The 15,434-nt window shown below is 52.7% G+C and overlaps 3 protein-coding genes across 4 annotated transcripts in view; 1 reads left to right on the plus strand and 2 right to left on the minus strand.

Moving 5' to 3' along the window:
* The first annotated feature begins 1,670 nt into the window (after window positions 1-1,670).
* On the plus strand, window positions 1,671-4,434 carry MLST8 (MTOR associated protein, LST8 homolog (S. cerevisiae)). Of its 2 annotated transcripts, none has more exons than XM_006893851.1 (8): window positions 1,671-1,801; window positions 1,941-1,992; window positions 2,071-2,233; window positions 2,549-2,624; window positions 3,235-3,387; window positions 3,762-3,886; window positions 4,024-4,187; window positions 4,268-4,434. In XM_006893851.1, the coding sequence occupies exons 1-8, from the start codon at window positions 1,673-1,675 to the stop codon at window positions 4,384-4,386; spliced, it is 981 nt and encodes a 326-aa protein (XP_006893913.1). In that variant the 5' UTR covers window positions 1,671-1,672; the 3' UTR covers window positions 4,387-4,434. The 2 variants fall into 2 exon arrangements, with proteins under 2 accessions (XP_006893913.1, XP_006893914.1); XM_006893852.1 differs by having other exon boundaries at window positions 1,673-1,801; window positions 1,944-1,992.
* Window positions 4,435-4,732: 298 nt separating this feature from the next.
* BRICD5 (BRICHOS domain containing 5) lies at window positions 4,733-5,964 on the minus strand. The gene is made up of 6 exons (XM_006893881.1): window positions 5,920-5,964; window positions 5,708-5,827; window positions 5,441-5,632; window positions 5,266-5,367; window positions 4,912-5,065; window positions 4,733-4,827 (listed from the first exon to the last, which is right to left on the minus strand). The coding sequence occupies exons 1-6, from the start codon at window positions 5,962-5,964 to the stop codon at window positions 4,733-4,735; spliced, it is 708 nt and encodes a 235-aa protein (XP_006893943.1).
* Window positions 5,965-8,407: 2,443 nt separating this feature from the next.
* Window positions 8,408-15,434, minus strand: part of PGP (phosphoglycolate phosphatase) — a 17,774-nt gene continuing 10,747 nt past the window's right edge. Inside the window, exons 2-4 of the mRNA XM_006893882.1 lie at window positions 9,520-9,572; window positions 8,840-9,475; window positions 8,408-8,733 (exon numbers count right to left, since the gene is read on the minus strand). Coding sequence (XP_006893944.1) covers window positions 8,408-8,733; window positions 8,840-9,475; window positions 9,520-9,572 — 1,015 coding nt within the window. The remainder of the gene's footprint in view (window positions 8,734-8,839; window positions 9,476-9,519; window positions 9,573-15,434) is intronic.

The following is a 15,434-nucleotide window of genomic DNA, read 5'->3' on the forward strand; positions in this document are numbered from 1 at the left end:
TACGGGTCGGTTCTGCCTCAATGATAATGAGCTGAGCTGATGCAATATTTGGGGCATACCTATACTTATACTAAAGAATCATTCCTTGCTTACCTGAAATCCGAAAGTCACTGTACACTTTTTCTGGCAACTCTTTAGTCTTAGGTCGTGTGTGTTAGGGACAGGTTACGAAAACGACCACTGCCTGCCATCCATGCCTGGGGAGTCTGGACGGGAAAACAGGCAGCCATTTCATAAGGAGGGATGCCAAAGTGGGGGGAAGGTAGGGGTCTATGCGGTAAGAAAGAGGCAGGCGACTCCCCGCCTGAGCACTTTGGTCTCGTCCAGTCTCCCCCCACCACGCGCACTCTATGGTCTCGCCCATAGGGTCTCCATCGATAATTCTGCGCTCGACCTCAATCAATTCGATCCGGCTCCTCTCAACATCCTGAGACTCGGTGGAGTACGGAGCTGCTTGGGAGGTACGGGGTCGCTTGCCGAGGGCCGGGAACTGGCCGCCTGGTGGCTGGGAGAGTATGACCGGAGGAAGCTGGCTCAATTAAATAGGGCCAGGGCGGCCGGCGGAGCACAGGGGAGCTCAGGGTCCAGTCTTGGCAATTCCCCCTCCTTTCAGGACCCACTGCCGGTCTGGTGCGCATGCGCAACCGCAGCATTCGCCTCAACCCCAGCGGGCTTGTAGGTCCGCGCATGCGCGGCTTGACCTTGCGGCAGAGCCCCGTCCCGAGCGTGACTACCACCTGCCGGCCGCGCGTGGGTGGTGCCCTCTGGGGCGCGAAGGGCAGGAAGCGGAGCGCGCGATCTGGAACGTGGGCGCTGCGCTAGAACCTCTTGATCTCATTTCCCCCCATCTATAAAATAGAAATCGCTCTGTGGTGGCTTCGGGGCTAAAGAGCTGTGCTGCCAACCCAAAAGCAAGCAGTTCGAATCCACCAGCTGCTCCGAGAGAGAAATTTGGACAATCTCCTCTCGTATGATTTACTGCCTCTTTAAACAGCTCGAGTGTTAGTTATGAGCTCCGGCTTGACGGTGCGTAACAGCACAAAAAACTGAAATAAGAAAGGTCAGCAGTGTGAATCCACCCACGCCCCCCCACCCCGAAGCAGTCTGACAGCTTCATGGTAGTGGGTTTGGGTAACCGATTTGGAACTGATTGGATGGCAGTGGCAGTAACAACAACTGGCAACACTGTAAGCCTGCAGTGTCCTTTAATTCCATTGCTGGTTGAGTCGATTCCAATTAACAGGACAGGACCTTAAAGTGCCCCAAAAGAGTTTTCAAGGCTGTTACCCTAATAGAGCGCTAGTGCTTACCTGTGGGGCTGCTAGGCTGTGGTGGTTTTGAATCCACCGCAGGAAAGTTGGGCAGTCTTATTTAATGTATTTTCCAGCCTTAAAAATCTGATCAAGGGTTGCTGCGTTGGAATTTCCTCTTGATGGTAGTGGGTTTGGGTTTTTTGGTAATGTTTTTTGGATGCTGATTGTGGGTATAGCCTGAAGAATTCGAGCCACTGATTTTTGGGTTAGCAGTTGAGCACTTAACCACTGTGCCACTACTTAGTCTTAACACAGGGTAACCTCTGAATCATTCACACTTCTCTCTCCCATAGATGCTCTGATCCTCTGACCTTTCTGTCCAGCCTGTGCAGAGCCTCTGTCTGCCCAGCAGCAGCACCATGAACACCTCCCCAGGCACAGTGGGGAGTGACCCAGTGATCCTGGCCACCGCCGGCTATGACCACACCGTGCGTTTCTGGCAGGCCCACAGTGGCATCTGCACCCGCACAGTACAGCATCAAGACTCTGTATCCTCCACTCCAGAGATAGGGCACCTGCTGAGGCAGGAGGCCGAGGGCTGAGGGGGTAGGAATAGTTAGCCCTGAGGAGGGTGGTCACCAGGACTCGGCCTCCCTTTGCTCCCCCCATGCTCCTTGACATGGCCAGCAGGTGAACGCCTTGGAGATAACACCAGACCGAAGCATGATTGCAGCTGCAGGTATGCTGACCCCTGACACCTGACCTCAGCAGGGTGGCCCTGGGCATGGCCCAGCTCAAGTTCACTTTGTGCCTGCAGGTTACCAGCATATCCGCATGTATGACTTGAACTCCAATAACCCCAACCCCATCATCAGCTATGATGGCGTCAACAAAAACATTGCATCCGTGGGCTTCCACGAGGACGGCCGCTGGATGTACACGGGTGGGGAAGACTGCACCGCCAGGATCTGGGACCTCAGGTGGGGGGCATTCAGTGGGGGCTTTGGCTGGCTGGCATGCAGACTCAGATGCATTTATTGAGGAAACTGAGAAGAGCAGGAGGGAACAGGGGGAGGCTCGACCCCTGCCTCACCCCCAGGATGCTCTAGAGTAAACTGCATCAAAGAGCTAGTCTGATCCTCCCTGGAGGACTTTAAAGCCCTGGGCAGGCGGCAGAATGCTTAAGCCCTGTACCACCAGGGCTCCTTTCCCATCAGCAGAGGCATGAAATAAGCCAGCCAGGGAGAAGGCACCTGGTACCATGCCAACAGTGCCAACCTCCCTGCACTCTCCAGGTCCCGGAACCTGCAGTGCCAGCGCATCTTCCAGGTGAATGCACCCATCAACTGTGTGTGCCTGCACCCCAACCAGGTGAGGGGTCCTGCCTCATTCCCCTGTAACCCAATAAGGTGAGGAATCTTCTCCCTCACTTCCTGAACCCCAACCAGGTGAAGGGTCCTGCCTCCCCTGCACCCCAACCAGGTGAGGGGTCCTGCTTCACTCCCCTTTATACCCTAACCATGCGAGGGGGCCCACCTCACTGTTCTGAACCCTAACCAGTTGAGAGGTCTGACCTCATTCCCCTGCATCCCACCCAGAGGAGGGGTCCCACCTCATTCCTCTGTATACCCTTACCTAACCAGGTGAGGGGTCCTGCCTCATTCCCCTGCACCTCAACCAGGTGAGAGGTCCTACCTCACTCCCCTGCACCCTAACCAAATGAGGGGTTCTGCCTCACTCCCCTGTACCCTAACCAGGTGAGGGGTCCCACCTCACTCCCCTGTACCCTAACCAGGTGAGGAGTCCTGCCTCATTCCACTATACCCTAACCAGGGTCCTGCCTCACTCTCTTATGCCATAACAAAGTAAGGGGTCCTGGCATACCTCACTTTCCTGTACACCCCAACCAGGTGAGGGGGCGAGGTATGCTGGGGCTTGGGAGGGTGGGGATCCCAGCCTACTTCACCCTGCTACTCCCCAGGCGGAGCTCATTGTGGGGGACCAGAGTGGGGCCATCCACATCTGGGACTTGAAAACAGACCACAATGAGCAGCTGATCCCCGAGCCAGAGGTCTCCATCATGTCCACTCACATCGACCCCGATGCCAGCTACATGGCAGCTGTCAACAGCACTGTGAGTCCTGGGTGGAGGGCATGGGACGCCTTTCCCATCACTGTGGTTCATCCCATGGCTCCCTTATGCCTCAGCTCTCTTCTCTCATGGTGCCAGGTGCCTGCCTGTATCCCCCTGCCAAGCCTTGAGATGGCTGCGGTCACCTTGGTTCAACCCCACTCCCTCTGCTGCCCTGTTCCTGTACCCCAGGGTCCCCAGGCTTCCCCTTTGGTGCTCTGGTTACAGTGCCCCCTTCCTTGGGCCCTCTCCTGTTGCCATTCACAGTGGATAGCTTCCCCACGGTCCTGCTTAGATGTAGGTGTCCTTTGTGCCCTGGGCAGGCAGGATGACTTCACCTGGCCCTGGATCCCTGTGACTCTCTTCTCACCCGACAGGGAAACTGCTATGTCTGGAACCTCACTGGTGGCATCGGTGACGAGGTGACACAGCTCATCCCCAAGACCAAGATCCCAGCACACACCCGCTATGCCCTGCAGTGCCGCTTCAGTCCTGACTCGACGTGAGTATAGGCCAGGGACCATGCTTGGGCCCTCCACCTGGAGAGGGCCCGCCGCCTGGAGAGGAGCCTGCTATCCGGAGAGGGACCCACTGCCTAGAGGGGGCTTCTTTTGTGACTTCCCTGCGCTCCCACTCCAGGCTTCTGGCCACATGTTCGGCTGATCAGACCTGTAAGATCTGGAGGACGTCCAACTTCTCCCTGATGACAGAGCTGAGCATCAAGAGCGGGAACCCCGGGGAGTCCTCCCGTGGATGGATGTGGGGCTGCGCCTTCTCTGGGGACTCCCAATACATCGTCACTGGTGAGCCTGCTCACTCCGCCCCAGTGGCCTGCCCCACCCTACCCTCCAGCTCTAACCTGCTGTCCCTTCCTTCCCTGCAGCATCCTCTGACAACCTGGCCCGACTCTGGTGCGTGGAGACTGGGGAGATCAAGCGAGAGTATGGAGGTCACCAGAAAGCTGTTGTCTGCCTGGCCTTCAATGACAGCGTGCTGGGCTAGCCTGTGCCCTCTCTGACTGCTGGGTGACTGGGCCATTGGAGGCCCAAGGCTAGGTCCTACTGGCTGGGGCAATGACCTCTTTGAGTGACGTGTCCAGCCTCTCTGCAGCATCTTACCTGGATGAGACATAGCAGGAGACCTGGGCCAGTCTGTGCAGGCCTCTGGACTAGCCTGCAGACCCCTCAGGAATTCTCTGGGAGCCACCTAGCAAAAGTGGAGATTGGTGCCCACTCCTAGGCCAGTGCTCACTTCCCACTTCCAGTCCTGATGCTACAGAGGACACCTTTAGGGCTAGGTGGAAGGCTTTATTAGTCCCAGCAGCCACAGTGCCAGGGCAGGGGTGGGCTCAGTCTGGGAGGTAATAAAAGCATACTGACACACAGATGTTGCTGGGGAAGCAGATGTCAATGCAGAGGTAGATCAGCCGCTGTCGCGGGGGTCCTGGAAAGAGGCCCTCTATCAGTCCCCAGAGTACTCCTGCTCCTCCACTGCAGACCCTCTACTTTGGGGCCTGTCCCCACTTACCCTCTGCACGATGGGCCCAATATATGGGTGTCTGTGCACAGAGTTGTTGCACCAAGGTCCCCAGCTGGCCAGGGTCCACCTCCTGTCTCCCCAGCACAGCCAGCAGCTCCTGAGTGTGGCCAGTGTTCTGGCTGTGATCTCGAGACCCTGGAACCTGCACAGAAGGCTGGGTAGGCCAAGGATGAGGCGCCTCCAGCACCCAGGCTCCCCCACCCATCCCAGCCCCTCGACTTCCCTGTCAGCAGCCCTAGCCAGGGGAAGATAGCTCCCTCTGTTCCCCTGAAACCGGAGCCCTGGCGGCCTTCGGCCAACTGCACACAGGACCCTTTGTCTTCCTTCACGGCGGCCACTCACCTGAGAGGTGTTCACCAGCAGCTGCAGTGCCTCCTGGTCCTGGGGCTCCATGGGGTGCAGGAAGCAGGCCGAGTGCCCTGCGGGCCGGTAGCAGACAAAGCCCTAGGGAGGCAGGCTAATCAGTGTCCGACACATACCCATGGGCCCCAATGCTAGACCAGCCCTGCCAGCTCACCTTCTGCCCATCAAACAGCACCACCCAGCTGCTGTTGCTCTGCAGGGGCGTCACAGTGACAATGGCTGTGTTCCTTGCCACGTCCACCAGTGTGGTCTGGTTGGCCTTGGGGCCTGGGAGGGTCAGCCGGAGCAGCTGTAGCCGTGACTGAGAAGGGGTCTGAGCTGAGTCTATCAGCACTACCATCATTCCCTGAACACCCGCCTGCCCCTCTGAAGTCCTCTTCTCCTATCCCTCTCGAGCCAGGTCAGTGGGACAGTGACTTACCTTGTGGGATCCGTGAGCAAAGCTGAGAAGCCCTCCAGTAGCAGCCCCTGCGGTGAGCACTGCCAGCAACAGCAGGAAACCTGGGGCTCTCCAGCACCCAGAGCAGGGCTTGCTCTTCACCTGGGGACATATGGGGTCACACTGCAGCTAGGGCAAGAGTGGGCTGGCTAGGGGAGGTAGGATGGAAATAGGCACTGGTAGAAGGCACTCACCCCAGTAGGCCTGGGGTGCTCCTCTTGGTGCTCCCCCTGCTCCATGCTGCAGCCCCTGTTGACTGCAGATTGTTTTGAGTTTCCCTGGGGAGTCAGCCAGGGACACCCCAGAGCACCTGTGATGAGCTGACCCCACTGCTCCTCCCCATGCAGCCATCTGATACTCAGTGCTGGGCCAGGTGGCCCCTCCTCTGGCTTGTCACGGAACCTGGCACCCAGACACCTGGCACATGCAGCCGGCACTCCTGGGGGCCTGGAGGGTAGTCAGCGAAGGGCATCCTCGTGGGAAGTCAAGACAGGTGCTCTGGTGGTGCTGTGGCTAAAGCACCTGTCTCTTGACAGCTCTGGTACTCCAAATCCAACAGCTTTACTAGGATAAAGACAAAGCAGTTGGCTTCCGTAAAGATGAAGCTAAAACCAACTCTGATCCTCTGTGGAGGTTCCCAACTCAATCTTTATGGGAATAGACGGCCCATCTTCCTTTGGAGTGACTTGTGGGTTTGAACTGTTGAACTTTGCAACACCTAACACTATGATACTGGAAATTTTAAGGGGCAGTGCTATTTTGTCCTACAGGGTCACTGCGAGCTGGAAGCAACAAGACAGCTGGGGTTTTGGTTGGTGGGGGCCCAAGTCAGATCCCTGGTGACATATGGGTTAAGCAATTAGCTAGTAATGAAAATGGTGGTGGTTCAAACCTAACAGCTGTCTCATGGGTGACAGATGACAGCCTTGGAGAAGCTGTAGGACAGCTCATGTGACTAGAGATTTATTTCCTAACAGTGGATAAAGGAGAGTCTTACTGTGAGACAATACCTCTTTCCTGCCTCTACATTCCCCCAGCTGCTTCCTAGCCCCCACATTTATCAGGAAAATCAGGTGTCAAATGTGTCATGAGACAGATCCTAGGTAGTCAGTGCTAAGGTCAGCCTCAGTGTCCTACCTGCCCAGCCTGGCTCTCTGGCAACCCCTGGTCCCAACTTGTGTCTGCCAAGCACCAAGCATGTCAGGGCCAACTCTATTTGCCTATTCTTCCCAGCTCCCTGTCTGGTGTGCACGTAGAAGAGGTGAAGCTAGAGTGCCCAATCTCAGCCCTGGAACTCCCTCCACCCCCAGTGGGAGCAGCTGTGCCCTGCTATGTGACTGCCATCCAGGCACAAAGTGACATGTGAGAAAAGAACACTCAGAGTCAAGCAACAGGTGTGAGAATTTAATACCTGCTCAGGTTCACCTGGTGCTCCTGGCCCTGTTAGGCAGTGAAGCCCTCAGCAGGCCAGCCAGTGTCTACAGCAAGCACCACCAACCCACATAGGCAAGGTGTCCTGCCCAGTCCACTGGGGGGAGAGTAGCCAATGACAGCACACACTCCAGGTCTGAGGACTTGATACCCTTTATTGCTCTGAGAATTTATGAGGGAGGACCGCTGGGAGGGACCTCCAGGACTAGGGTGGAAAAGCTGGGTGCAGGGTAGCTAATGGACAGTGAGCTCAAAGAGCCACCCACGAATCTGCTAGTCAGCCCTTCCCTCCAAAGCTCAGGAGACTCTGGGGACAGGAAAAGCCAGGGCTCCCTGCCAGGGACCACAACCAGAAACTAGGGTCAAGAGAGATGGCCTGATAGGTCCCAGACACCTAACCCTATGCCAGCTGAGGGCAAATGAGGACAGGAGACTAGATGCTTTCAGAAAGAACTTCCTGTTCTGGGCACTCCCTCCCCCATCCTGAGGGCGCCCTGGATGGCACACGTTTCTAGGCCAGCACACGCCTTTAGCTGCACCATTAGCTGTGGTCACCCTGACTTATCCAGCAGGACAGTCCCAAAGAGATAAGCACACAGTGATAATCAACGTGCTCGTAATTTTGTTCCATAGAGTAACAGCACTGGGAAAGAGAGGTTTTTAAAAACCAAATTTGGGTGTTAGGGCTGTTCTGCTAGTGGCAGCCTCACCCGACGGTGCATTCCAGCTGTTGGGCCTTGACTTGAAGATTGCCAAGGGTCAGCCAAGAGTAGGGGTAGGGGCAGAGAGGGTCTGTATTTATAGAACTGAAAATGCTATGTGAAGGGGAGATGCAGCCCTAGGGATGTGAAATGGAATTCTGACAGTTGTTTTCACAGCTCCTCTACCACCTCTTCAAGGAAGACATCAGAATAAGAAAGTGCAGGTTTGGTTTGTACAAACTGTTCAAAACCTCACAATCATCAGCCCTATTTTTCCCTAAAGCCCAGCCAAGAGGTTGGCTCCCTCATCAGGCCAGGATGGGTGCTGAACCCCACAAAGTCCCTCCAAGCCTAAAAAAAAAATAAATAAATGCCTTTTAGGAGGATCTGTAAACAGTCACTCCCCCACAATGACCACTTACGAGGCTGACAATGAACTCCAACTACATTCTTGGAAGCCCTCTTGGGAGTGCATGCCTAGACCCCATCTAGGAATTTGGGGAGCTGATATTCTTTTTTATTATTATTATTATTCTGGAGATGAAACCTTTTAACTTTGGAGGGCAGGCAGCAGGTCGGCTATACTGTCAACATAGAAGTCAGGGACCATCTTCTTATTAGACACGCAGTCACTGTCCTGGTTAGCTTTGACGTCCTCCAGTGTGGAGACCCCAGTGAGGGTCAGGATGGTCTTCAGGCCGCAGGTGACGCCCAAGAGGATATCTGTGTCAAGTCGGTCCCCCACCATGACGGTGCGCTCGGGGTTGATGCCATATTCCTGGGATACGCAGTCGAAGATAAAGCGGCTGGGCTTCCCAATGATGTCCGCTTGGCGCTGGGCAGCCATCTCCACGGCGCGGACCAGGCAGCCGGTACCTATGGGGCCAAGAGGGGGTGGAAAGGGAGCGCCCGGGGTCAGCTGCGGGGGAAGGGGTCTCGGGGCCGCCCTCCACGCCCGCCGCCGCCCCCAGGGCGCACGGACCCGCGATGAAGCGGCCGTTCTCTAGAGGTAGCCGGTTGTCCATGTTGGTGCCCACGAGCAGGCAGCCGGGCTGCTGCAGATAACGCAGGGCCCGGATCAGCTTCATGTAGCTGAAGTGCGGGTCGAAGCCCACTACCACGGCGCGCACGTCCGGCTCCAGCGGCACGGCCAGCCAATCGCCCGGGCTGTCGCCGTGCAGTGACTCGGGCCCCACGCCTACGCTGGCGATGCCCACGGCCTCCAGTTCGGCCGCCAGTGCTGGGCTGCCCAGCACATAGGCCTTGGGCGCGGGCGCACCAGCCAGGCGCTGGCGCAGGTAGAGCGCAGTGCAGTAGGCCGTGCCGAAGACCTCATGCCCCGCGCCGGGCCCTTCCGGGCCGCCGAAGCCCAGGCGCCGCAGCTTGTCGGCATAGGCGGCACGAGTCTTGCTGCTGTTGTTGGTGATGAAGCCCAGGCGCTTGCCGCGGGCCCGCAGCGCCATAAGGGCCTCAGGAGCGCCGGGCACCGCCGCCTCACCGCGCCACAGAACGCCGTCGCAGTCGAAGAGCAGCGTGTCCACATCGGCTAGCAGTGCCTGGGCTCGTTCGGCGTTCAGCCGCACGCAGCACCCGTCATCAACGCCGGCATCCGCCATAGCTATTCCGGGACACCAGCTGCCGCTGAAACCTGCCGCTCCTCGCAGCCGCCCGCCTCGCTGCCCTTGTCGCCCCGGGCGATCTCATTGGCCCCGCACCTCGCACGGGCCACACATTGGGCAGCGAGCGCGCCAATTCCGATTAGCCTTCCTCGGGCTGCGGGATCTCAGAGCCAACAGTCGTGGGCTGGGGCGGGAAGACTGGTGGTTATTGGCTACTGGGTGCAAGGCGTTTCATTCATTGGTTGTAAAGCTGCCAACCAGCGTTAAGAGTGACGCGATCGCTGCAGAAACATGCGGAAGAGCCCGAGAGCCGGCTCACAGCATGAGGCAGCTTCGCATTGGCAGTGTGTGGTCAGCCTAGGTGACGGAAGCCCAACTGGAGTGACGTACGCCGGGACGGCTGCTGATTGGCCAGACTCTATCGCAGTTTCGCGTGCAGGGCGTTCTTCAGAAGTGGGGCGGGGCTGGACTGTGTTCTGCATCCCGAGTCACGTTTGTCTTTTGCTCTAGACGTTTTGCGGACGTGGTCCTTCGTGTGAGTTCTCGTACTCTGTACATGTGCATGAGAAGTTTGACAACATATTTTCCCAATACAACACATCTTTTTATTTCTTAACTGCTCCTCCCATGGGTGTTGATTGTGGATCCAAGTAAAAGAAAATACTGGCAACTTCAATCTTTTCTCCATCTGTATCATGATGTTCCCTCGTGGTCCAGTGGTGAAGATTTTTATTTTCTTTTAAGTTTAAATACATTTTTTTGTGATCTATAACATTTAAAAAATTTTTTTTAAAAGCTTCTGCTCCAAATAAATCAAGGTCAAAATTAAGAGCTTAAGATTATATTAGTCCCATTTGTATAAATCCTGTGTGTTGATGATCAGCAGCAGCCATTTAAGATGACAGGATCCATCGATCCAAATAAGTGCCAAATTTGTTAACATTTCTAAACCATCCTATGCAGAATAGATCATTCAAGAAACTGGGCCTTATGAGGAGGAATGTGGCATCAGGATTGGAGAAAGACTCATAAGCAACCTACATTATGCAAATGACACAATCTTGCTGAAACTGAGGACTTGCTGCAGAAGGTCAAGGACTGTAGTTTTCAATATGGATTGAAGCTCAAAATCAAGAAGTCGAAGATTTTCACCACTGGGCTGTTGGGAGCGCCATGATAGATGGGGAAGAGATGTTGTTAACAATTACAGCTTGCTTGGCTCCACAATCAACACTCTTGGCACCAGTAGTGAAGAAATCAAAGGAAAAATTACTTTGGGAAAATCTGCTGTCAGGGACCTCTCTAGAGTACTGAGAAGCAACAATATCAGTCTAGAGACTAAGGTGTGCCTAATCCAGGCCATGGTCTTTGCAATTAGTTGCTATTCATCAGAGAGCTAGTTGGACAATAACTAAGGCTGGCAGAAGAATCAACGCCTTTGAATTGTGGTTCTGGAGAAGAGTCTTGAACATACTATGGACCGCCAAGAAAACAAATAGGTCTGTCTTGCAGAGGGTGAAACCAAGTTTCTTCTTGGAAGCTAGTACATTGAAGCTCTGTTTAGCATACTTTGGACACATGGCCAGGAGGGACCAGTCCTTGGAGAAGGGTATCATGCTTGAAAGGGTGGAGGGAGGAGCTTTGGTGGCCTAGTGGCAAGAAGCTGCACTGCAATCCCAGAGGTAAGTGGTTTGAATCCACCAGATGCTCTGCTGGAGAAGAAGGGGCAATCTCCTCCTGTACCAGTCAGATCTGATTTGATGGTACACACACACACAAAAAAAAAAAAATAGAAAAAAAAAGAAAGTGTGGAGGTACAGTGCAGGAGAGAAAGACCATAGATGAGATGGTAAAACTGGGGCAATAGGGGTTGTTGTGTCAGATTCAATAAGCCTGGCTCAGGACAGGGCAGGCGTCAGAGCTACTGTACATAGGGTCACTATGGGTTGTAGGCAACTTGATAGCACATAATAACCACAAACCATCCTTAAAGAAAATCATATATGCGGTCACACCATCCTCATGGTAGTACAAGAACTGGTGGTTGTTGTTTTTGTTATAGTGACCCTGCGTGCAATAGTTCTGAGTGCTGCTCTTTCCTAACTCCGTCTCACTGTCTCCAACACATCTATCTCCAATACCCCAGTTACTGTGTCAATCCATATCATCTGGGGTCTTCCTCTCCTACTCTGTCCCTCCACCCTTCCAAGCATGATGTCCTTCTCCAGGGACTAGTCTCTTCTGGCCACATGCCCAAAGTATGTGAGACAGCTTCAAAATCCTTGCCCCCAAAGAGCAGTTTGGTTTCATCCTCTCTAGGTTATATCTGTTTGTTCTCTTGGTGGTCCATGATATCTTCTCCAGTATCACACTTCTAAGACATCAATTCTTCTTTTGTCATCATCCAGCTCTCTGATGTATAGCAAGTAATTGCAAAGACCATGGCCTGAATCCAGTGTACTTTAGTCTGTAGACTGACATCATTACTCTTCAAAACTTTTGAAAGGTTCCTGACAACAGCCTTCCCCAGACCAATTCATTTTTTTTATTTCTTGACTGCTAATGCCAAGAGTGTGGGTTGCCATCAAATTAATTTAGATTGAAACTGACTCATTTGGCAGAAGAGAAGTATCCCATAGTTTTCTTGATTGCCCTCTTTACGAGTAGTTGACATGAAACTGACATTATGTCTTCAGTAGTGAGCCCAAACAAAGCCAGAATTGTGCAGAATATGCAGGACTGGGCGACGTTTCAGACTGTGAGTCTGAATTGACCAGACAGTGCCTAACCACAATCTATGGGAACTCTTTGCCAGATCTTTCTCCTAGAGAGCCATAGGGTGGATTTGAACAGTCAGTCTTTTGATTAACAATTGCTTTTACCCAGAGCTCCTAGCTTTCAACATCCTTAACAGTGGCCAGTCAATTCTGAATCAAAACGACCCTGTAGGACAAAGTTGTGCTCACAGGGTTTTGAGGCTGAAAATCTGTATGAAAGCACATTGCTTCTTCCCTCCCCTGCACAGTGACTGGTAGGGTTGAGATTTTTTGTTGGCAACATCCAAAGCATCATAATCAGGAGCAAGTCGAACATAGGCCTCCTTCTCTCCATCAGACCTAATCAAAGTGTTGACCTTAACCACATCAATGTCATAGAGCTTCTTTACAGCTTGTTTAATTTGGTGCTTATTGGCCTTGACGTCCACAATGAACACAAGTGTGTTGTTATCTTCTATCTTCTTCATGGCTGACTCAGTGGTCAGGGGAAATTTGATGATGACATAGTCAAGCTTGTTTCTCCTGGGGGCGCTCTTCTGGGGGTATTTGGGCTGCCTTCGGAGTCTCAGCGTCTTAGGCCGCCGGAAGGTGGGTGACGTGCGAATCTTCTTTTTTTTTTTTTTGCTGTGGACTCCCTTCAGGACTGTCTTCTTGGCCTTTAATGCCTTTGCTTTGGCTTCAGTTTTGGGAGGGGCAGGGGCTTCCTTCTTGGCTTTCGGCGCCATCTTCGTAGAAAGGCCTCCTACTCTTTTTTTAATTGCCATGAGTTCTCTCTTAAGCCATCTCTCTCACTGTTGCTGGGAGCTCTGGTGCTCTAGTGGTAATGAACCCAAGTTCATTAGTGGTGCTGCCAACCCAAGGACACAGAGTTTGAATCTACCAGCCTCTCTGTGGGAGAATGATGGACAGTCTCTGCCCAGGCAATTTACGGCCTCTGAAAACCCACTAGGGGTCAGCTATGGGTCCATTCCAACTCAACAGTACATAACAACTACAACACTCATTGTTGAATCAGAACTGACTCCTAGTTGACCCTCCAGTGGCTTTCTGGAGGCTGTAAATTACATGGAAGGAGATAGCCCATCTTTCTTCCTCAGAGCCACTGGTGGGTTCCAACTACCGAAGAAGCACCTCTTTTGGTTAGCAGGACAACCCCCTATGGTCTGTGTCACCAGAGCCCCATTGAAAGGCACCATCAAGTCAGAACTGACCCAGAGTTGAACCTATAATGGATTTTTAGGGGCAGTAGATTGCACAGAAGGAGCTTTACTATTTGTCTCCCGTGGAGCTGCTGGTGGATTCAAACTGCATGCCTTTGAATGCACAGCTTCTTACCAGCTGGCTACCAGAGCTGGACCTGTTTGTTCTGTTTGTTCCAGTTTGCTATTATTGTGAGTAGCAATGCTACGAACACACTGTTTATACACAAATATGCATGTTGTTGTTGTTATGTGCCGTCGAGTCGTTTGCGGCTCATAGCGACCCTATGTACATGTCCTTATTTATCTTAGAGCTAGGGATCCCTGGTGATATAGCAGAATTGCTGTAACTGAGAGTTTAGCAATTGTAATGCACCAGCCTCCATGAAGATTTACAGCCTTGGAAAGGTAAGGAAGGGTTGCCATTAGTCTGAACTGCCCAAATGACAGTAATTTTGTTTTTAATTAATATACAAGGGGTGAGATTTTTGGATATTTGTTTGCCATTACATTAATGAACCCTGGTGGCACAGTGGTTAAGTGCTTGGCTGCCAGCCAAAAGGTGAACAGTACCACCAGCCACTGCCCAGGAGAAAGAGGAAATACTTTGCTTCTGTAAAGGTTTCTTTTCAATTGCGAGTGAGATGAAGGTTGACAGAGCACAAAGTCTTATGAAGTTTTACCAAGACAATTGACTGATTTTTCACTCGACAATTTGTGCACATTCTGTTTCCTGGCACTGACTTCAGTCCCCACAGTGCAACCTGACTTATCCAACTTCCTCCCTGTGTTTCACATTTCTCTTCCTCCTTGTTTCTTAACTCTTCCTGCCTTCTGAACCTTGTCCTCAGACAAATGCTGCCCTTTTGATCTCCAATGGTTAATTGTTCTTAGGAGTGAGTTCCTCCCTGGTACTGGTGTCCACTGTCTATTGTTTGGCTGAAAACTCAGTGTGTGCTGGGAGAGGATGGAGAGTAGAGGATTGGGAGGAGGGATGAGGAGTGGGGGTGAGGGTGGCTTCAAGCTTGAGGGCCTAGCCTCAAGAGTTCTGTAAAGATGACAGTCTAGGGAACTCAGCCGAGCGGTTCTACTCTGTCCTGTAAGGATTGCTGAGTTGGAATCAACTCAGTGGCAAACAAGAACAACTCCATCTCTTTTATCATTAGTTTTACCATTAATAAGCAATAACAGGCACTGAATTCTTTTTTATTTATTTTTTTTATTTTATTATTTGTGTGTGTGTGTACCATCAAATCAGATCTGACTGGTACAGGAGGAGATTGTCCCTCCTTCCTCAGCAGAGCATCTGGTGGATTTGAACTGTGAGCCTCTGGGATTGCAGTGCAGCTTCTTGCCACTAGGCCACCAGAGCTCCCCTAGGCTGATTTCTTGAGGTACCTAGCCTGTGCTAGGCCTCCCCTTCCTTTTGTCTGTAAAGTTTCTCCTCCTCCTTTCTGGGGTCCTAGCTCTTTACAGAGCTTTTCCTGGAGTCCTCCTCTCCATCACATTCACCCCAACTCTGTTGTTAGTGTCCACTAAACCTAGGCCATGTTTGTTGTTGTTGTTATGTGCCATCGAGTCGCTTGAGACTCATAGCGACCCTATGTACAAGAGCCCTAAACACCATTCTATCCTGTGCCAACCTCGCCATCTCAAGCACACTCATTCCCACCATCCACTCACAGAATTGATACATCTCATCAAGGGTCTTCTTCTCCTGCACCGTCCCTCCACTCTCCCAAACATGATGTCCCTCTCCAAGGACCAGTCCCTCCTTGCAGCGTGCCCAAAGTATGTCAGATGAAGCTTCAGAATCCTTGACTCCAAGGAGCATTCTGGCTTCACCTTCTCCAGGACAAACCTATTTGTTCTCCTAGCAGTCCATGGTATATTCAACACTCTTCAATTTCTATCATCCCTATTCATTGCCCAATTCTCCAATGCATAGCACATAATTGCAAAGACTATAGCCTGGATCAGGC

Source organism: Elephantulus edwardii, unplaced genomic scaffold, assembly GCF_000299155.1.
Source record: "Elephantulus edwardii isolate Elephantulus edwardi_28Jun2011 unplaced genomic scaffold, EleEdw1.0 scaffold00132, whole genome shotgun sequence".
NCBI lineage: Eukaryota > Metazoa > Chordata > Mammalia > Macroscelidea > Macroscelididae > Elephantulus > Elephantulus edwardii.

What these genes read in the sequence shown, in the direction of transcription:
- MLST8 (XM_006893851.1), top strand. Translation starts at nt 1,673, where the DNA reads ATGAACACCTCCCCAGGCACAGTGGGGAGTGACCCAGTGATCCTGGCC. An exon ending in TGTGCCTGCACCCCAACCAG is followed by an intron (nt 2,625 to 3,234) that starts GTGAGGGGTCCT and finishes GCTACTCCCCAG; the next exon opens with GCGGAGCTCATTGTGGGGGA. An exon ending in TGGCAGCTGTCAACAGCACT is followed by an intron (nt 3,388 to 3,761) that starts GTGAGTCCTGGG and finishes CTCACCCGACAG; the next exon opens with GGAAACTGCTATGTCTGGAA.
- BRICD5 (XM_006893881.1), bottom strand. Translation starts at nt 5,964, where the DNA reads ATGGAGCAGGGGGAGCACCAAGAGGAGCACCCCAGGCCTACTGGG. An exon ending in TGCTGTTTGATGGGCAGAAG is followed by an intron (nt 5,368 to 5,440) that starts GTGAGCTGGCAG and finishes CTGCCTCCCTAG; the next exon opens with GGCTTTGTCTGCTACCGGCC. An exon ending in TGCTGGTGAACACCTCTCAG is followed by an intron (nt 5,066 to 5,265) that starts GTGAGTGGCCGC and finishes CCTTCTGTGCAG; the next exon opens with GTTCCAGGGTCTCGAGATCA.